Source organism: Spea bombifrons, chromosome 1 (genome assembly GCF_027358695.1).
Source record: "Spea bombifrons isolate aSpeBom1 chromosome 1, aSpeBom1.2.pri, whole genome shotgun sequence".
In the NCBI taxonomy this organism is placed as follows: domain Eukaryota; kingdom Metazoa; phylum Chordata; class Amphibia; order Anura; family Pelobatidae; genus Spea; species Spea bombifrons.
The window spans coordinates 131,990,410-132,013,657 of record NC_071087.1 but is presented as its reverse complement, the minus strand read 5'-3'; the positions used below and the strand labels follow the sequence as shown (position 1 = coordinate 132,013,657).

Here is a 23,248-nt window from a genome sequence, read left to right as displayed (position 1 = left end):
TCTGATCAGTCAGCTTGGCAAACACTGCGGTTGGGGTTTGTTCAGACCCTCGTGTGCCACCTTCCATTGATTTCAAAGGGAACACTTTCCTGCCACTGATTGGCTGAAGCTTGAAGAAGCCAATCAGTGGCAACAATAGACCATGTAAAAGAGGGCGGCTGCTGCAGCAGGGATGTCACTTCTGTGTCAGGTAAGTGCTTTATTTTCATTATGGAAGAATGTATATTAACATACTCACAGAGTAATTTAATATGCTTTCTTCTATAGTGGGCTGCCAGGGATAATTAACAGTGATACCAGCAATCACTTTTGAAAATTAGTAACCATGCACATACATAATAATAATAGTAATGCATAATGCTCAATGTATGTACCAAAAAAATACATTGGTATGCAGCTCAACCTGTTGTTCCAGATGTGAGACATTTAAGAGCGCTATTCTTGGTTGAACGTGCTTGAAATCCAGTTAGGTCGAATCTAAGTCCATATGCTGTTATTGAAAAGTGTTTACATCCATGTCGTTTTTTAATTACATCTTTTCTCCATATTTTATCGAGCCTTTAATCCATCCATCCATTCCACTTTAATAACTGAAACGAAAGAAGATATAATATTTCATATTCGAAAACATACAAAATGTTTAAGAAAAAAATCAGTCCTAGGGGATTTGGCACATGAAATGGTGTTATGAGATGATATATTTGGAAAATGGAACTGATCGAACTAAACCTTTTAATTTTTTTATCCAAATGGAAAGTATGCAAGAGAGGAATTGTTTCTGTTTTGCCAGAAAAGAGAACGCATTATAAAGACACTGGCTTTGTTAACGGAAATAAGACTTTAAAAGAAAAGAACCAGTTTGCACTAACAGTTTGTCCTTTTTTTAGTGGAAACGTGTGTCAAGGACATTAATCACTTGTATGACTTGTATAAGTGCTACATGTTCTTGTTATTCTAAGCTTAAACTCTTAGTAACATTACAGAAACACATTGTTCTTAAACTCTTTGAGAACTACAACTTCCATGATCCTTCTGGTCCACAGTAATACGTTGTACGACGCTACCACAGCAGGACCTCTGCTTGGTAGATACATGTAATAAAATACTGAATATTCTAGGAGCGTTACAGTATCGCTATACCACCTGTTTGTACCTTTCCCTATGCAACACAACTGTCTACTTGGATGGGGGAAAATAAAGTTCTACTAAGCTGTACGTGACTGGCAGGGGCCACCAGATTTCTCTGGAATAAAAGTGTAATGTGAGCTGCTGATGCTGTCATAACTGTTTTGTTACCCCTGACTGTTTTGGACCTGCTATCATGTAAAGTATACACCAGGGGCCCTAGCTCCAGTAGTGATGACTGTGTACAAAATAAAACTCCAAATCATTGGTTCAAGGGTAGGGTGGTGAGAAGTACTTTGCATTGCATTTATTCCTATTTAGTCGATATACATGTATGTTATATTGGAAGGTTTGGTGGGTGTATTGCCTCGCAACTGGTTATACTGGGAAGAGTCACTATGATAATACTCTTATTATAATGCCTGTTTGTGTCTGTTTGGTTTTCCAACAAGCAGGGCTATTTTTATACCCAACAAGACCAAGGGTCTGCCTTTAGCCATAACCCAATTGTACCCGATTATGAAGTGTAGGTCGGCATAACCTCTGCTATAAACCTTTCCACCAACACTTCTTCCTCCTCAGTCTGCATGCCAGAATATGTTGTTCATTTGTGAACCGATATATTACTTAAAACATAATATAGTAATATATTGGTTCACAAATGAACAACATTGAATAGGATATTGACTTGTTTAAAATGTAGAAGATAATTCAGCCGGTGAAGTATAGACCCCAGTTATGTTTTGTACAGACAGCGGTTACCAGCAATTGGGAAGTGACTAAAGCAGGAACTGGAAGGAGTGAGTAAGAGGAGACAATGCCTATGGAGAATGAGACAAAGTACACTAAAGACCTTGGATTTAAACCAGGAAAAATAGCTAAGGTATTTTAAACCAGACATAATGAAATCTACTGCTTGTTGGACTTTTAATACCTGTCTGCCAAAGTTCATACATTACCCTGCTACAGCATACCGCAGCGAGAGGGTTTTCATTTTAGGAGGACCTAAAAACACACACTGTACATATTATTGCTCGAAGTTTATGCACCGGGACAGTGAATATACATAACTGACTAAATAAGAGTCAGACTTAAACCCCGGTTCCAATGGTTACACCTTGAATAAGCGCATACACGTCTAAATATGCTGCTTTATTATAGAGTAGGACAGTCAGGTGAAGCTTTTTTTTTTGTTTTGTTTTTAAATACTATTGAACCCTAATATTTATTAATCACAAAAGGCTTAGGACATTTAAATGTAAAAGTGTCTTAGACGATCTCGTTGTTTAAGTGTGAAGTTTGTGTTTATTTTATTACAGTAGGCTAGTTTAGCACAAAAATAAGCCAGTGATATGATAACAACCACCTTGGTTATAAATAAGTCATAAACTGTAGATGATATTAGTGCCAGACTTTTGCCCCATTTGTGCACCAATAATCAAGGACCCCCTAAAGATGTGACACTGGCCAACCAACTCCTGCACAACACGAGAGGCACTGGCCTTTTTTGTGCCCATGATATCGGGGTTTTACGCACAGTCTTTCAAGTTCTAGAGACACTGCCCTTTTTATTGTTGCTTCTAAATTTGACAAAGTACAGACGTGTAAAATAAAACAAAATCCCCACTCTACTGATCACTAACTAAACCACGTCCCAAAAGAAACATCATGGTTACTGTTTCAGCTTCTCTCGGCAGCTTCCTAACTCTTCGCAGGAAGCAAAACAAAATCAGCTCTCCTTCTTGCCAGGGAGTACTTAACAACACCTGCAATCAATTATTCTTTGCAGGGGAGGTAAACCAGAGTTTTGGACTCCTCAACTGCAGTCCCCAAAATGTGGAGTGGAGCACTAGCCCACCATACTCTCCAAGTGTTCCACCCCAGGGTCCAAAACCTATACTCATATAAAGTGCAAAGTCTGCTTCAAGTAACACATATGGGAGGATCCATCACATCATAAGATGCATACTTTTTAAAGCAGTCCATGACAAGAGAATACAATTTATTCAGCTGTAAATTTGGACTGTTATTGTTTGTACTACATTGTTGTGTATGCACAAAAAGATCATATATCTCTTTCTTTGTGTTCTCATTTTCATTAGGGGGGTTGTAGTGTCATCTTACTGACTTCCCTTTGCATTATTAGGGGCCAACCCCAGAGAGATTGGATGGCCCTCTATAAAACATATTTATATCAGTGAGCTTTCTTGTACGTCATATTATTGATTGAACTATGCATTATGCAGAGCCAGCTTAGCTCTCCTTTCACAGAAGTTTGCCATGGGTAACCCTATAAATTTAATTCAGAGAGTTGAAACCAAAACTCAACTGTAAATCCTCACATCAACTACCGCTTTAGTGAATATACCCCTTTGTGTGGGTTACATGCATGCCTTTTATCGTATCCACAATGTGGGGTTTTTTTTTAACATCTGTGTCTTTGCTCTTACTCTCCTTTACTTACCTCAACTATTTTTGAAACTCTTATCGACATAAACCTAACAACTCACAACTGACAATGCGATGTCATCCTATTGCAGGTACTAAACCTTCTCGTTTAAGCTCCTTCATTTCCACAAAAGTATTATTATTTCTAATAATTATTGAACTCTGTATTGTTATTTGTGAAAGTAATATCTTTCTACTCCACATGGGACCTCTTCTGGTAAAAAAAAGGAGTCTAGGACAAAGCTAGAACTCCTTGCATACACAACTTATGCATTGTTGACTGTAAATCTAAGGACTAAAGAGAACACAGATGCTTAAACGTTGAGGTTACTTGTACTTACTGATAAATTCCACAGCTAGAAGTGTATACATGGTTACCAGTAAAGCGTAAATCGCAACGAACCACGTTGTTGGAATAATCAGACTCCGCAACCAAATAGCTTGGATTCACAGTGACCTGTTAAATGAATACACAGTTCCATAAGCAAAGGGTTTCTGGAGTGTGTGATTTATGACTTAATACTGAATAAATACCTTTAAAATGTAGTTTCCAGGTTTAACATCTGTGATATCAATCCACTGGCAGTCGATATCTGCATTATATGTGTCATAGCAACCAGGACTCAATCCCTAAAAAAAAACAACAGAGACAGAAATTGACCAGCCATTTTTTTAAAATGTATCTTTAACTTTCAACACAATTTTTTTAACAGTCAATATTGTTAAAATGAATGCGGTCTATGAGTCATCATTATAAAGACCAGTTCTGGGGCAATAACAATTGTAGCAGAAATCAATAAAATGTGATGAATTGTAGGATATTGTTGTACCATGGTGGTTCTTCTAATTATACTGTATGAGCTGAATGTTATTGGCTCACAGCTTAATGTTAGATGTTGATGCCCACCATTGTAGGCCACATTGCATCCTCTAATATTCTACTACTTAAAAAACGGTATTAGTATATATGAATAGTATGGGACACTCAAACATCATAAAATAGCTTTCCTCATAATAGCGCACCTGAGTATGAGCTGTACATGCAAATCTTCTGTTATATCCATAATCACAGGAAGTATCTTCAAGACAAAAACTTGCTTTGTGTCCTTCAGCAACTCTTCGCTGTGTGCTTGCATCAAGTAGGTCATAATGGCTAAACTCATCCATACTATGATAATGCCTATAACAGAGGAATATATATATATATACATTTTTGCAAAGGGATTTATTTTGGATTTGATAATCTCTGTCATATAAATTTGAGTATTAGGCACCATCCAAGGTTGTCATGAATCCACCAGACTACCGGATATGGGTCCTCAGCCCATCCAGAACGGAATACAAAGAAGAAAGCTTTGGTTGCATACATTTTATAATCTGAAATAAACCCTTTGGGGTTCGGTATAATCTTTCAATGTAAACCATTACCATCCATCAAAAATAACGAAGGACTTTGGTCGGACACTGAAAATCAACACCCAAGGTGTGCTGGGTTCTAATGTGTCAGTTTTGTTCCTCCATTGGTCAACATCAAGCAGTTCATGGCAACGCTCTCTACTACTCTTTCTGTGTAGTAGTAAAGTAATCAACATGTTGATGTCACAACATTCTTACTAGGTAAATCTTTATTGAACCAGTTCTAAAAAACAGACCAGGGATGATCCAAAAAGGCAGAATAAGAAAAGTTACATGCAACTGGAAAGAAGGCTTATATAAGAATAGCTATAATGTGAAAATTACAAGTAATCTCCAAAGGGGAAAAAATAATTATACTCTGCAGTACTAGATGTGTACTCTACTGAATAAAACCAGATGTTGATTCATAATTTCCTGTTTTAAACTGGTTATGATAGCAGAAAGAAATACAGCATTTTTCAAAGTTGAGTGACAAATCTTTGACAAAAACACCCCCTTAAGGCACAGCAAAATTGGATGGAAATTCTTTTCACGCCAGCATTACATTCCGTGCAAGTTTGGTATTGCTTTAACATAACTGATTTGATGTTTGCCTTTTCCCCTCCATTGTCAGGGGATCTCTTTTCAAGTTTTCTTTTTCCACAAAAAAAGCAGAATGAGAAATTATGCATTACAGAATAAATTCTATGAAATGTACAGCCAGCTCAGACCAAGGTCAAATGACATCATGTCGTTTGTCTAGTTGCCACGTTGTCGAGACAGGCATGACAAGCAATGAATTCTAGTATTCTAATACAGTTAAACAAAACTTTTAAACAGTTAAACAAAACTGTAAAGGAAATGTAAAAAAAATGTACCTTGCCTAAAAAATAAATTAGGCCTGACAGATAAACGTTTAACTGGAAAAAAAGAAAGCTTCACCTTTGAGTGAGCACTTTTTTGTCTGATGCTCAGGATCAAATTATTGTATTTACTTCTTACAATATTAGCAGGGCTTAACTAAAGTGACTGGGGACCAAGAATCCTTTATAAGGGGTAGCAGTAGAGTAACTGCAGGAGTTACAGCATCGAGTTCTAGGCCACAGCCTTTCTGCGCCCCCAAGTGAGATATGTTTTTGCTAGTACGGGGGCCTGCCGTCACATCTGCCTCTAGGATCGGAAAGGGGCCAGAGGAGCACTGACCCCAGGCAGCTCACTTTGAGGTGATTGAGGCAGTTGCGCCTTGTGCCCCATGGAAGTTACTGTCCTGAGTTGATAGCGAGGTGGTCTCTTTTCTCGTGCTCTGCAAAGGCTGCTTCAGCTTATGGTGTCGTTATGTCAAAAAGCAAGTGCTCCCAGAGGCTTTCCTAACAAGGCAGAATTTGTGAATAGGCAGGATAGACATGTGCTTTACATACTATTGTGAAATCTGCACAGCACGCTTAGTTTTTTCTTCTTACCTAACAGGTATTTTTGAATACATACCCTGACTGGTGTTATTGCACTCTGATACAATGCATTTCAATAGACCTACACAGGGAAGAACCAGGAAAATGGTTGCCTGATAGATTAATGAGCAAGAGTTCAGATAACGGAAATGTATTTGGGTGGGAAGCCCAGAAGCTGAAGAAGCAGCTGTGGATATGTGCAACGTGCAAGATGTAGGCATCTCCAAAAGAGTCTTAGTTTACATTGCTCATGGGTAAAACTGAAACTAGTAGAAACATTGTTGTTATTGGATATAAGAATGTCATGAATGCTCCCAATCTGAAGCAAACTTATCACCTGGAACATGACAACTACGTAATTAAGTATTTAGTTGTGTTAACATGTTTTAGAATGTATAACATTTAGTGATATTTTTTAATGAAGCACATTTCTAATTACATCTCCTCTCTTCTCCCCAGGGGACTACGGTATATCCCATCATGTCCCTCGCCTCCTCTCCTAAGGGGATGCTAATATGATGATTTTCCATCTATTAAAATTGTTTAAAAACGAAACAGGAGGTGACTTAGATAAGTGCCCCTAAGAATCATAACATAATAGAGTTAAAGACATATGGAAAGTTCTTTATGTTCTACTTTTTTGGGGGAATTCTCTGATTTAATATAACATTAACATGACCTAATATATAGTGCTATGAAGTTACATAAGACTTACTGATGGCAGCTGTGCCACTCCCAGGAATAGCGTGGTCTGCTTGGCAGAAAGTCGGCAGTACCTTGGTTCTTCACTCTCTGGGGGAATCTGAGGAGCACCCTTTGATCATAATCTCTCACATCTGAACGGTAGGCTGAACTGGAAAATAGCAAATATGGAAAACATGTTACTAATTAAGGAGACACAAATAACTACAGCTCTTAGTGTAGTTCAAGCTTTATTTGTCAAACTGAGATAAGATACTTCATGGTAAATACATTGTGTGTATTCTCATTCTCCCGAAACAGTGTTCCATGCCATCATGTAAACATTAATGCTTAAATACCACTTCAACAGCATGGAACATTGCAAAAATGGTTAACAAACTACCTTTTTGCCCCCAATTCCTGGTATACATTACATATATTTATATAGCACCAGCGCCGGAGCTGTTCCGAGGGGGTATATAGAAGGCTGCCTCTCAATTACGGCAGTCCTAGAATTTACTACTTAATCACCTGCCCCTCTATAGATGGTCTATAGTCAAGTCCTATTTTTTCAAAAATGGTTATCAGCAGTAGTCCCTCTGTAACTTGTGGCATGACTCGTCCTGAAAATACATAATATGTGTTATTACAGTAAATTATAAAGAGGCAAGTTATGGTTGGACAACAACATACCAAAAAGCTCTGGTTTTGGGGGGTACAAAAACAGCACTGGCTAAAATGACTCTTGGCCCACGAATTACTGGCGGCCAAAACATGCATTGCGAAAAAGTGGAAGAGCTCTCTCCCCAGTACTCCGCATGAGGTTCTATACTCCATGGTAACATATGAAATAGTTTTACAGTATCTATAAATAATATGTAACCTTTATCAAGTTTTACCTTTTATGTTTGGTGATCCAGAAGATAGCAGGCAAAAAAAAACCCACATAATTTTTCCAAGTTTTTGCCCAATGTCCTTAAGTGCAACTGTGAATACATCTCACCGTCCTTCTCAGAAAAAAATCTAGTTCCAGACAGTGTTTCATATAAAAGGGAACCCAAAATTAACATGTTTACTATGCCAACATGTTAACTCTGCCTTATGTCCTGTTAGGTATATGTGTGTAGGGAAACAAAATGATGAAGCTTCGGGCAGTAACCCAACATATTTAAATCACACAATCCAGGAGGAAGCCCTATCTGGACATGGGCATCCCTCTACAGACACTTTGTTTATTTGTGTGCTTGATTCTGAGTTTCTCAGCAATTTTTGAGGGTCTTATTGTAAAAATTATGAGTGTTGGCTGAAGCCATAGCAGCAATGAGTTCTTAAAAGTATTTAGCTAGTGGTGAAATGCCAGATCATTATTTTTTAAATCATCCATGACCGTCTAGACATGTCTGTATATTTATTTTAATAGTATGTGCAAGACACATAACATACAGTCAGACTGAATACACTGATATTTATGGCCCAGTCTGCTAACATGACAAGTAGGGAAAATATCTTCCAGTGTCATAATGTAATGCACATTTTAAAAATCTAAAGTAACAATTTAAAAAAAATGTCTTTATTTTTACTGGATTTTTACTGGAAATGAAATTCTAGAAATAGAACTATTTCTTGTGCTTTGTCTAGATTATAAAACAGAAAAAAAGGAATCCCAGAGCATCTGTGAACATCCTAGTAATGACCACTGGGGGCATTCTGTCTCTTGCTACTTATATATGTACTAAAGGCATTACATAATGTACATATTACATCATAGTGTCAATGTTTTGTTTTTTTTCCAAAAAGCGGACCAAATGAGCCAAAATATATGTGTGAGAACACATACATATTCTGAATGTGAGTGTGTATATCCGGTTACTGCAGGCCAACACTTTACACGTGTAGGTCACAAATATGGATGGAAAATATACATATGTCATGGAAAAAATTATGTTGTCACTCTAGGGTGATGACTGTATTAGTCATTTTATCTGTATTGAGGATTAAACATAGAAACATAGAATTAGATCACAAATTGTATTTACTGACAAACAACCCATTTCTTAGATGCATTATAGCTGCTAGCATTCCTGGATATTTTTTCAAACTTATATTTTTGTTCCAGCTGTGCAGCCAAAATAAGTATGGTTATGTAATTATTCTTCAGACATACAAGAGTCAGTGAAGAATGCAGAATGAACTCTCCTTCTGCTTCCTAGAAAAATAACTATATGTGCCTATATGTTACCATCAGACATTCCTATGATGGGAATCAAGTTTAAACACTTCTCTTGTGGCCTCCACCAGCTTTTTGCCTTAGGCTAAAGTGCAACCCCCTTATTTTAGCACTGCATTGACTGGCCATTCTTACTGATTGCAAGCTTTAATTAATTATCATAAGTTTGCTGTCATCAGAAGAAGTGCTTCAGGGGAAGGTACATGCTCCCTGGGAATAATATATAGGTGGTGTGTGAAATTAGCCAACAATATTAAAACAATGGGGTTGATTAACCAAAGAAGGAGGTTGCAAAAGAGCTGCCGTTACACCTCACTGGTCTCTTTTAAAGGGACAATAAATGTAGGTTACCCTGAAGAAATAGGGGTATGGCCCTTTATAAAGCATAGTGAAGCATGTGAAATGAAACTGCAATTCTCCTTTATTGAATAAACCTCAAAGCCTGTGTCCTTCATCATGGACCCTGGTATGACGGGAGCTCTCTCAATGTTTCATTGCTGGTGGCTTACCTCCAGCCAGGATACATTTCCCCATATGACTTTATTCAGGTGGTCCATTAAGCAGCACTTTAAGGGAAGAGCTAGGGTGGTGAGGCCCTTTGGGACCCTGTTGTAAGTTTCATAGGGGGCCTTGCTATTGAGTATGCAAGTAACAAAAAAATGTGTATCATATAAGAGGTGCAATTACTACTGTATATAACAGTATGTCATAATGCTATATTATTACTATACTAAATATATAATTTTAATAGTGTGTGGGTAAAAGTGAAAATATGCATTTGCATAAAAATCACATGCAAACTACACCGCAGTAATATTACAACAGGGGGATCGAGGATGAAAATTACCAGTAACGTTAAAGAGATATAGTATTATTTACACTTTAACTTAAGAGGCTTCAATGGACAATTCCTAGAAAAGAATAGAAAGACCAGAAACATCTGGTCACCCTAAAATAAACTACTTAACAACACTCTGTAATACTAAAAAAAAGGAAAGGGGGGATGTCCATGCAAGTAAAGAGGGTAGTACCCAATGGGGAAAATCAATGACTGTTTAAATGTTATTATTACAGTTCCTAGAAAATCAGCTACTTGCACTAATCGGCTACAATGAGAAACTCCGCTCTGATGAGGAGACATTTTTATTACATTTCTTGGATATGTTCCTCCACGTCCAGAAAAGACATACCAGAGTTGTATTAATTGTTATTATGTGAAGTCATTGTTTATGTCAGTGATTTGGAAAGTTTTCTCGGAATTGCTGAAAATTGCAACAGTATAACATTTGGGATTTGATTAAAATGTTATGAAATTCATATGGAAAGACCCAAAATGGGAGCAAAATAAAAATCTGACTGTATAAAAAAGTTACATAACCATTCAATTAAAAAATTATCAATATTACATATAACAATTGTGGACATATTGCAAAAATTATTATTATTATTTATTGTTTTATATTGCATCATCATATTTTACAGGGCTGAAGAATATGTAAACAAGACATAACAAGTCATATATAACATAAGAATTTGACAATCGGTCAGGGGGGCCCTGCTCAAACAAGCTTACAATCTAGAATATACAACTCACTTCTATTTTTCAACATTTAGCAACTTAAATTACTTCTTAAACATCTAGGTCAATTAACTATAAATATTTTACACACACACTCACTCACACAAGCACATACTTACTCATACTCATACTCACTCTAACACTAACACACATGTATATTCATGCTAACACACAAATTGATACTAACACACACAGTTACACATACACATTAATGCTAACGCACACGCACCCAAGCTATGACACACACTCATGCTTCGGACAGGGGACCACAGAGCAGACTTCGGACAGGGGAACACGAAGCGGACTTCGGACAGGGGACCACGGAGCGGACTTCGGACAGGGGACCACGGAGCGGACTTCGGACAGGGGACCACGGAGCAGACTTCGGACAGGGGACCACGGAGCGGACTTCGGACAGGGTCCTCTGGCTGGAAGCCCACTAACGGGGCACTGGACTCATGGCAGGGAGCCCTCGGGCAAGGCGCACGCAATCAGGCAAGCAGGGTCAATAGCAGGAGATCACAGGAACAAGGGCCAAATCGGAAACCGAGAGCAAGGTCAGGACAAGCCGGGTCAAAACGGGTAGAATTTAACAGAAAACTGATAGGTACAGCACAGGTCCAGGAAGCAGAGAAAATGTAAAGCTGAATACACCACAATGCAAAGGCCCAGACTAAATGGCAGAGCAGTTATATAAGGGCAGGGCTACACCCAGGTAACGTGGCTCAGCTGATCAGAAATTAGTAATGGTTCCTCCAGAGAGGCAAGGGTGGCCACTAGTGGCTGCCGATAGGCATAGCAGTAGGTTTAGATATTACATAGTCCAGGCTGGAAGGGTGGAATCCTGACACATACACCTAGGATGCTAACACACACAATAACACATACACATCCATGCTAACACACACAGAACATACAGACATACATTCTCATTCTTACATACATTCATACATACATACTTCCTTACTTAACCGCTCTTTCACTCACTCCCTTACTTCAACCGCTGCTTTCTTTCTGGCTGCTCAAACACTGTGTGAGCCGCCTTGCTTTTACCATGGAACATCTTGTTACGTGACCCGGCTGCATTCCTTCCTCCTTAAGTGGGCCAGTCCGTGCCAGACCAGTCCCTTAAAAACTGACTTTCACATATGCACTTCTAAGACCTACTTCTCCAAATTACACACATACCCCCCAATCTTTCAGGTTTCTAAATATATACTAGAAGATCAGAAGTGGGGTGCAGGAGGCAGGCTTAAGTGAACTGAGTAAGAGGGATTTGAATTATGTAAACCAGGCAAAACTCACCCCATCACAGGGACTCAAAGACTGCCCAAGAGGCTATTTAATTAGCTGTGATACCCAGAGCCTTCAGAGTTAAATAAGAGTAATCTCATGTATTCAATGTTTCACAGTTGCCAGATGTTTACTTGCATATTGCTTTATGTTCAGTCCATTCCCCATAGACCATTTTTATCCAAATGGTCCTGCTGGAGATAAAGACCATAGTTTGCAGGCAGTGCGAGGAGGGCTTCTAATTCAGACTAGCATACTGAGAGATAAGACTGAATATTTTTACTAAAATAAACAAAGAAATGATTTGGTATTTTATTTTAAAACGGTATTATTTCTGAACTGAAAAAATACAGGCTCATTATAGAACACCATAAAACAAATGAACTATAAATACCCATTAAATGCCATTTACTTTTTTCTTTAACAGCCACAAAAATGTTTTCCATGCTTAATATACCACCCCTCAAAACTAATTATTCTCAAACCTTTGAAGGTCTTGCTTGGTGCTTTATCATTACCTCATCTTTTTTTGAACCTCAAGATATATAATGATTCCTTTAAACCCAGTGTCGTATCCTGGCCAAGGCCAACTGCTGCAAAACTGGGGGACAGATTGCACTCTTACCAGATCAGATTTCCATTTATAAAATGAGGGCTGTGCCGGCTCAGCACAGTCTCCATAGACTGCATTAGAAGGCGCTGCACACCTTCACGACACAGAGCTCTGTGATATGATGTCATATACCAGAGCTCCATGTCACGGTGCGTCATTTAATGCAGCGATGATGCCAACCATGGATGGGGCAGCTGGAGCCGCTGCCCTAGGTCAGGCCTAGAGCAGCACAAAAGATGGAAACATATCTCCTTACACCGTGTTAAGACCAAACTATGAATTATTGGTACAAACCGAAACATAGGCAGTTTCCCAGCATAATTACGTTTAACTTCTAAAAGGCTCAAGATTTTGTGACTGTCCTTCTATGCCACCTTCCACATATATCATGTTATTATCATCATAATATGAATTAGTCTAACCCATTTGATAAACCACCTACCTGCTCCAATCTTTCTGTCATGCCTTAGGGCAAAGGATTAAGCCGTCTACATATAGTATATATAGCACAGCAATCCGTCTGACCGGCTCACATTCCCCTCCAAGTTATATGCGTCACTGGTATGCAGATTGTATGTGGAGATGGTATGGATAGATCACAAATGACGTTAGTGAACCTTTTTACATAGAAAAACTGACCTTGCTAGACAGTTTTCTTCTGCTGCACACCGTAGACTGTACATGGACATTTTCTGCACATAAATTGACGCCTGAATGTAATAAGGGTCTGGAACCAAATCAGGAAGACCTAAAAGTGACAAAAAGCCAGTGATGCATTAAAATTTATAACAATGCTAAATTCACAGAATAATTCAAAATCTATACATTTTTCATAACAGATATTTTTTTCGCCAGGGCCGGACTCACCACACAGACAAACTAGATGGCTGCACTGCTAAAAGGCCCCACCATAGGATTCTTTCCTATGTTCTCAAGAAAAAACAAACAAAAAGGCATAAATGCCTGTTCTTCAATTATGGGTAGTACTTTTCTTCACTGATGGATATCACTCTTTGCTTTCATTCTAACGAAGGACTGATGTAAGTAAAGTATGTTGTTCTAGGAACTCATGATATTTGTTGGGTATGAGTGTATGAGACTGATCTACAACCTAAAAGCAGGTATGAGTTTTTCATCTCTCAAATACCATACTGAGTACACAGATCAGTAAGTCATGTAAAAACTTTTGCGAAAGCCTGAGCCCCTAGCCATGCCTAAATATACTCCTCTGGCTGTTTCAAGTGGTGGGAGGTATGATATGAGATACATATCAGATTAGCAAGCAGCTCAGATATTGTCACATCATCAGAAATTGACAAATCATCAACTTTTAATTTGTAATGAAAGATCCGCAATGTGTAAAACTGCTTATTTAAACATTAACAAAAGGTCTTCTAAAGCAGTCAGAAAACTAAGATCTGGGATTAGCATCTATGCAGTATGCAGCTCTATAAGGTGTCTATGTACCAAGACTTCAGGAATCACAAAGTATGCCTGCAAGGGTATTCTTGGCTATTTTATTCAAAGCAACATTTTATTTTATGATCTATAAAGATGTATAATACGATTTATACTTATCTTTAGATCTGGCGGTGTGTACCAGTTTGACAACACAGTGTCATGTCTATGATCAAACCCACTCACCAGCTACATTTTGAGCTTACAAATGTATATATTTCATCTGTTACATATGCTGAAACATTCTGCGTCAGATAAAAAAATCCACTTTTTATGCAAGTTGTTTAGCGCAATGTGTTTTTTTCTCTATTCTACAAATGGCTGCCTTGTCATGAATGGGTCTTGATAAGTGATGAAATATATTAATATTATTACCTTTTATTTATGAGTATAATAGGGGACTGTCAGAGTGGGTGATGTTATTGTAGCATTATGTACAAAAACCTTATATGGACATGTAACAAATGAGAACATCACGTGTTACCACAATGCCTTCTTTATCACTCATTGTGGTAAGAAAGTTCTCAACATACGGAAAAGCCAGTGAGAAAGCTTTTTAGTCAAGTGAACCAGTGCTAGAAGGCAAGAAAGATAATGAGTATAAGTTGCCTGATCTCTGGAGGTGCACTCACATACACCCAAACACAACCAGACATTAACACACACACTCAGACACTCACACTCACACCCAGACACACATACCAATGCACACAGACACTCATGCTAACACGCACATCCACTCTTACAAATATGACTAGACATTCAACACTAACACATGAACACATACTCAGACTAACATGCCTAGACACTCAGACTAACACATACATCCAGACACACCAATACAACCATACACTCAGACTAACACACATGCATTTAGACACTCACACAAACACACAAAAACATACACAGACACATACACATATCTACTATATCTACTAACAAAGACAGACACATTAACATAGCCAGCCACGTACACATATTAACATACACAGACACACATACTAAAATACCCAAAGCTGGCTTAAAGAGCTCTGGGCACTGGAAAAATCACACAGGAAGGGCACCTTCTCTGGACTTCCTGCTTTTAGCAACCGATTTTTCCTCCTTTTTTTCTCTGCTTTCTGTTCTTTCCTCCTTGGCAATTTGTTTTTGCCTCTCCCTTGCTTACATCTTTTCCTCCCTTTTACCAATTTCCCCTTTTTTTCTTGCTCCCCCCCCACATACATATCCAAACACATGCACACACATATACATATATAACACATATATGTACACATACATGAACACATAAACACATACACTCATGTATGCATATACGTATGCATTCACGTACATGCACACAGTATTTACTGCATGTACGTATGTTTCTTGTGACCTGTAGCTCCCTCACTGACAGGTGATCTGATTGTGTTCCCGACGCGTGTGGGGTGGAAGGTGGAAAGCGCTAGTGTTGGGTTTTTATAGCGTGGCCAGCTCTTCTTTTCCAGATGGTTCAACACCTCAGTGTATTTGATTCAGGAAATTGATCTTCATAGGTTATTTTAATGTTTAATATTTAGTTTCTAAAACTTGTACTATTGAAGTTTTGTTGTGCACTTTTCAGTTTCATTTAGTCGTGGTCAGCTTTTGGGAGTGCATAGTACCCATTGCGTCAGATATAGGAAAAATTCGACGGCAGTGGCATTGCTAACGAGTTCACCAAATTAACTTTGCAAGGTCAGATCAACAGGACAGTTAGTGAATAATTCTTTTGGAATTCACATCTCATATCTCTTTTCCCAAGCCCACAAGAATAACATTTTCTCTGATAAAAAAAAATGCCATGTGTGCTTTATCTAGGTTTCTACATATAAGTCCAGACATGCTTAGGGTAAAAAAATGTGACAAGTTGGAGGGATAGATCTGTCTTATCTTAAATATTTGGCAACTCACCATGGTTTTCCAACACTCACAAATGAAAGGTGTATGTTTCCAGGTGTAGTATTTTCTATATCGCAATGCATTTTTTAATTAACAGTATTCAATGTTTTTTTAAATTTACTATTATTTGTAAATCAAAACAAAACCAAAAAAACAGCCATAAACTGTTGATATCAAAATGAGGTTTATGTTTAAACAGCAAATCTGGAGCAAAATGGGACAATCAATATAGCAACCATTGGAATATTCCTATTGTGCCTAAAAAAGGACTTCAAGGGACAGGGGAGGAAAGGGGCACTGTGGGATTTGGGTCGCAAGGAAGGACTGTCTATCCTAAACAGGTGACATTTGGATGACTACTCTATCCAAAAATACAACAGACAATGTCAAAACGGAAAAAAATTATTGTCGGCATTAAACAGGGCCTAATCAAGGCCCATCAGGGAAACATATGTTCTAATTATTTTTGGTAAGTTGCTCAATTTTGTATTTTATTCTTTATAAAGTGACAGTGAACCAGATGAGACAATTCACAGCTTAACATCTTTTGCGCTTAACTCAGCGCTTACTTATGGCACTTTATAAAGAATGAAATACAAAATTGATCAACTTACGTTGGAGTGCGGGACTTGTATTTCTATTGATGCAGCTTATGAGTGCTTGAAGTCGGTGCTCCTTTCTTTGGGTCAGCTGTGTTGCGAGAGTTAGCATGCAGCCCGGGAAGTACTTACCATTTTGAAGTTTTACAATGTGAGGCTCAGCCTATACTGATCTCTCTCCTCCTGCTCACCAAAAGTTTGCATGCTTCAAGGATATATGTCATCCCAACTGGAAGCAAGCAGAAAGCTCAAGTACATATCTCACAAGCTGCTCATATGCCAAATGAGTGGCGCCAATGGTAAATTCTACTATTCATACGAAGCCCAGAAAACGAGGCCAGACCCCCCACGACAGCAGATGAAAAAAACAGAACAAAAAGCTTTTATCCAAAATTTTTGGGTCCACATTCACTCACACTCTTTCCCGCTCCCATTCTTGTTCACTCTCACGTTTTCTTCTCTGCTGTCCACTACCACTTGTGCAGACCACCTCCACATCTTCTTCTTCTATGTTCTCCCTTCTCTTATCTCTTCCCTATTCTATCTTCAGTCGTTAATCTGCTATCTTCTTTATTCGTCCACATCTCTGTGGCCATACCCAAAATGCCAGTGCTGCTGTGAAATCCTCCCCAATCCTCCAGGACATCACCACATGCTCCCCCATATTGCCTTCAGTTCATATGAGGTGATGTCCTCACCCTCGATTGGATGATTGGGAAGATGAAGTCACTGCAAGCGCAGACTCAGATTGAATGTTGGCAATGTGCAACAAAACCTCATGCATTGAAGTGCGTTTTGCAAGACTCTATATTTACTAAATCAATACATACACATTTTTTTGCTAGCCATGCTCAGGATCTCGGAGGCATGCTTGTCAAAACTGATTAGTCTGTGACCAGGTCTCCTAATAGGGATTATTATGTTTTATTCATCATACACAGTGCTTGAATGTGCTACACTCAAAGACCCCTTATTCATCCATCTATGCAGGTGCTATTATCATACCTAGGAACTCTCAGGAAATTGGGCACAAAGTTAGGTACCAAGAACTCAATAGGAATCTGGCACAAACCAAAAGCTTGTTTCCAACTCTGCTGGTGTGAATTCAAACTGCTGTAATATTTGGCTGAGCTCAGCATTATTCAATGTAACTTGATTTAGAAACTCAACTAGACATTTTTCATGAACCTTGGAAGTATCGAGTTTGTAAATGTTTAGCTTGCCATTTGGGGGGAAAAAGTCTTGTCTAAAAAAAAGTAAAAGTTAACACCAAAGTGGGACATAAGGAACAGAAACAGTATAATCACATTGTATGCCACTAGGATAAAGATATGTAAGTAAGTATATCACATGCAGGTAGAACACTTCTCCTGTACACAAAATATCTGGGGGGCTGGGGAACGGGTAGATGTATATGGGGAACTCTGCAGAATCCCTTCATGTATTTGCAAAAGCAACGTCACAAAGGGACCACGCAACTATCAGATGCATTTAAGTGCACATGGAGTGTCCATTTAAGGTTCTTGATTGTTCTTCATAATGCATGCTGCTTTTTTTCTTTTGGAAGATGTTTCTATGAATTGAGAATTATTATTACCCTTGCAATCAAGAGGCAAGCTAAAAGTATCCCACTAAGATAAAGCCACCAGATGGCTCCTTTAACAAGGGAAGGCATAAAGAATGCATGTTTTGTAAGTGTCCTTGGTTAGATGAGCTGTCAGGGTACTCTACACTAGTGGTTTTCCTACACTGAATTTGACGTTTATTCTTTAATACATTTCAATAACATAGGGCTTACATTTAACAGCTGTAACCAGATGGTAAGGCATTCTGCACTAGACTTTGAAGATGACCTTTTTACAGTGAATGTATTTACATAGAACGTTGGGATCCTCCATCTTCTGACGTGGTAATATACTGAACCGTGCCATCTGGTCATGCCTTGTTACGCATACAGCAAGAATAATATACATTACTACAGCTATGTGGAGAACAACATTTCCCACGTCCAGCAAAAATTCCAGTAAAAACATAAAAAATCTGATTGCTGCTAAATTGAATATGAAAAAAAGCAATAGATAAAATGAAAGACCATGCCAAAGAAAATACAATTTGTCTTAAACATGCACCAAGATAAAGGGTAGGTGTTACTCAACCCAAACGTAGCCAAGAGGTACTGTATTTTGCTTAATTATTCAAAAAAATCATATTTTTACTACATCACAAAAACCATAATATCCTAAACTATTTATACAGAGATAAATTTAACTGACATCTGAACCGTACAAAGGAATGCATTTCACATTCCAATCAGAACAGGTTGCTGAACCTTTTTTTTTTGTGTGTGTACTTATTTCATGTTTCAAACTCTTACAGTCGGTAAAACCATGTATTTTATGTGTATACTGCATGAGAACTCATTTTACATTAGCTGATGAATCATGTCTGATGTGTAGACGTGCCAAACACATACGAGATCTGCCAACACATCACATGACTGCTTACAATGCAGCTCCAGCTCTGCCTATAACATGAACGTGCTCTGCCGTGTTGGGTAATCCAGCTTAATTCTAAACAGCCTGCAAGAACATTCCATCGGTTGCTATGGTGATGTCTCTACTTTTCCCCAAAACCGCTGTTTATGCAATTTTTTTGTTCTTATATTTTAAAGATGTAACACAAAAAGAGGAATGCATATTAATGTCTTGAAATTGTTTCTTCTGTATGCATATGGAGACACCAGTCAGGGGAAATTGTTTGCTCAGGCATGATTGTGATGGTTCTTTTTTTTAGAAAAGACGCTCTAAGATATTTCTTCAGAGATTGGAAAGTGTTTGGTTTCTTCATTAGGTTGGTTGGGTGTCTAATTGTAGATGCTTCTAAAGTAAGGCATCCCAGCAGGTAAGAGCAAAGGATTGGCCCGTTGAAACATCACGGAATTCTACATGCATCTGGTTAGACTTTGTCAAGGGACGCTGTGCAGTGAATGTAAATTAAATACAATGACAAAAGTGTATATTTTTATACATTGTATGTCAAAGGACCGTACTGGCCCACAGCACATAGAATTCATAACTGCTATGTTTAAAAAAGCAACCCCAACTGTGGTCTCTGTTCAAATTCAGTAACTTTTCTGTAGGTCTTTTGGGTGTGCAACACGGTGCTCAGCATAAAGCAATGTGAGCCAAGCAGACCTCCTGCTTTATCTAGTAGTTTGGTCCTCATGGCCATCCGTACAGTCTTTCCTTCTGAAAGCATGTCTAACACTGCTCACATGCGACTTAGTGACTAAAGATTAGGTGGCCTGGCTCACCACCTCCAGTCTGCACATACCCGGTTGTATGGTAGCTCTTCTGTGTACAGTATAGTCATCGACAATCAATTAATTAAGCATGATAATTCCCATGAGATCTGTGCCTTGGCTCCCCTAAATGTCCACTATATCTTGGATGCTTATGGAAAATGTATAAAGGACAGATATACATCAACACCACGCCTAACCTGCTGGTTTCCATTAGGGTGAACAGATTGTTCTCTTTACTCCACCATACTGTGCAGAGGAGAAATGCATTGAAATTATTACTACTCTGAATAATACCATTACATAAGTATGGTTGGTAAAGGTGACGGAAAACTCTTCCACTAAAATTTAGGGGTATGTAGAAGCATTATTAAACACTCATCTACAGACACCAGACAAGCCAGAAGGCTTGTTGTTCCCTCAGAAATCTCATGGTGCTGCCACAACCACAAGGGATTCTGGGTAGGCACATGGAAATAAGGTCAACAATTATCACTCTGAATAATGCAATATTTACTAACGCCCTTTGTTAAAGTGGCATCTTGTCAGCACTTATTTCATAATCTTATACCAGTTAACTGTGTGTGCATTAGCACCAAATTAACATGTAGTAAAATATATAACATATCTTTGGAGGCCACTGTTATTGCTGGATAAACAGATGTTTAATAGAAAGGGACAGATGGCAGAAAGACTCCAGTATTTTGCGGTATTCTTCTTTGATGTGCCCCTTGGTATTTGGCTCCACAAAATGATATAAACACTTTTTTCTAGTTATTTATATAGAAACATAGACGTTGACAGCAGATAAGAACCATTTGGTCCATCTAGTCTGCCCATTTGTCCTGAGGTAGAGACTCGGATGTTCCTTGGTCTTCTCTGAGATTCAAGAGAGCTTTATGTCTATCCTATGCATGTTAAATTTCCCTTTACTGCATAAGTCTCTACCACTTCTGATGGGAGGATGTTCCACTTAAATACCACCCTCTTTGTAAAGTTAAACTTCCTTACATTACATCTAAACCTCCAAGCCTCTAGTTTTAGATTATGACCTCTTGTTCTAACATTTCTCAACATTTGAAATAAACTCCACTCCTGTACTTTGTTAAATAATAAGTATTTAAATGTTTCTATCTTATCACCTCTCTCTACATATTGAGATCTGTTAGTCGTTTATAGGAAAAGATTCAGTTTTTAGTGATTCTCGTTGGGATGGCTTCTTATGCAAACACTGCGGCTGGCTTCTTATCTGTGCAACTTCTTGATTTTAAAGAACTGCTCATCACTCATCAATAAGTTCAATTTTCCTAAGAAGCTGTCCCAGTAACAATGTGATGACATCATCTTTTTTAACTATGTATTTAAGACCAAATAGTTACAGTTCACAGATTTTCCTGGAAACATAATGGTAATTGCATAGTTCTTTTGGAGTCTGCATTTTTTAAAGATTAATTACAGGAATATTCCTTAATATTAGAGTTTTTATTCTTGTTATCTCTTTTATTAAAAGCAGATGTAATTTAAAAGGAATGGTATGGTTTTTAAACGAACATTCAGAATTTTCCATTTCTAAAGCCTGATCAGATACAATGCAGAAAACAAGAATTACTGTATCCTGTTTCCAACTATCCTTAAAGAAGACAGTTGCTTCCCCCAGGCTGTCCTCAATTGACCTTTTATGTGCAATGTAATAAAACAAAAAAGTTGAAAAAGGCTCTGGGAACATGAATGTCATTGTGATGACCTCCAAATCATAATGCCTGCTTTAGAAAAGTTATGATACAATGACTCATATAACTCATTGCCTGCCTGCCTGCCACGTTACAATAGACCTCTGGAATGCATGGAGTGTGGATCGTGGCTTTCGGTAACATTATCTCAAATCTGCATAGGATTTAATCCACACCATATTGAACACGAGTTATATGAGCTCAGGGGCAAATACTTATCCCTGCAATCAGATCCATTTTGGATTGAATCGTTAATCAGAATTACATTATCCTGGGGGGGGGGGGAATCTAGATTTTGGGACTGCATATAATTTTATTTTTTAACACCCACATCTATTTCATAACCATGGGTTTAATATTAATAACCTTTAGCCACAGGCTAGTAGAAAACCCCAATGCTCTTGGTTTCTCTGTTGCACAGCAGATTGACATATTACATCCACTAAGTGGAACTGCTGTCCCAATAGATAGCCATTATTTCTTAGGATCTCTGCATTTCCATGTATATTATATATACTATATTTTTATATATTACTATATGATATACTGTGTTTCTATCGCTTTATGTATGTATGTATGTGTATGTAGATTACCGAAGGCTGCACATGCCCAGCACTCACAGCCATCAGTCTCTTACCATACTGGAAGTAGCGAGTGCCATAGCCTGGCCGTTGCCTGTCTCTGGATCTCGGTCTCTCGTAGGTGTCGTAGTAGTTGTAGTAGGGATTGTCCTCGGAGTACTTGTACGGGTTGTATGGATCATCTCCTTGCATGGCTTCCAGCCTGGCTCTGGTACCCCCTGTGCTATTCTGTGCCTGGGGCTGCTGAGCCCCTGATGGATGGAGTCTGTCCGATCCAGATGCCCCTCTGCTTCTTGCGGCAGCAGCATCTTCTCCTGGACTTCTTGTTCTGCTTGCCTGGAACCATAAGCGGGATCCCGACTCTCTGGAGTGCTGCGGGGCATTTTGCTGCTGCTGCTGCCCGGTGTGTGCCGTGTCCCCTCTGCTGGCTGTCACAGCAGAGATGCTGGTGCTGTTCCTGCTGCTCAGGACGAGTACTGCTGGGTTCCCGGGAGCGGTGACTGCAGGATCCCTTCTCCTTGCAGGCTTGTATGCAGAGCCCTGGCTGAGCAGACTATACACCCTACCATTATTGTGCCATTGTACCCTCTGCCTCCAGAGGGCATTTGGGCCATTGTGATTCCTTTGCTGGTGCTGGCAGTTGCCTTGCATTATGCATTGCAAGTACAAGAATAGTTGCAGTAAAAACATACCACCTACTGCTAAACCCATATTTTTGGTTCTTTTTTCCTCCTCACCTAAAAATAAAAAAACAACAAAAAAATACCTGTATATAAAAAATAAAATCTAAATCTAGGATGTGGATCCTAGGGCAGCAGCAGGTTGGATGTTAGGCAGCAGAGTGGAGCAG

General features: G+C 38.6%; 1 protein-coding gene across 1 annotated transcript; it reads right to left on the bottom strand.

Moving 5' to 3' along the window:
- Positions 1–536: 536 nt before the first annotated feature.
- LOX (lysyl oxidase) lies at positions 537–23,248 on the bottom strand. Its single transcript, XM_053474065.1, has 7 exons — positions 22,455–23,248; positions 13,449–13,557; positions 7,132–7,269; positions 4,597–4,753; positions 4,108–4,203; positions 3,915–4,030; positions 537–590 (listed from the first exon to the last, which is right to left on the bottom strand). Exons 1-7 carry the CDS (start codon positions 23,107–23,109, stop codon positions 584–586), a joined length of 1,278 nt encoding a protein of 425 aa, XP_053330040.1. The 5' UTR covers positions 23,110–23,248; the 3' UTR covers positions 537–583.

Excerpts from the sequence above, each read along its gene's own strand:
- LOX (XM_053474065.1), bottom strand. The coding sequence starts at position 23,109 with ATGGGTTTAGCAGTAGGTGGTATGTTTTTACTGCAACTATTCTTGTAC. Across the intron at positions 13,558-22,454 it reads CACTCGCTACTTCCAGTATG|GTCTTCCTGATTTGGTTCCA; the intron begins GTAAGAGACTGA and ends TGTCACTTTTAG. Across the intron at positions 4,754-7,131 it reads GAGTGGCACAGCTGCCATCA|GCATTATCATAGTATGGATG; the intron begins GTAAGTCTTATG and ends CCTCTGTTATAG.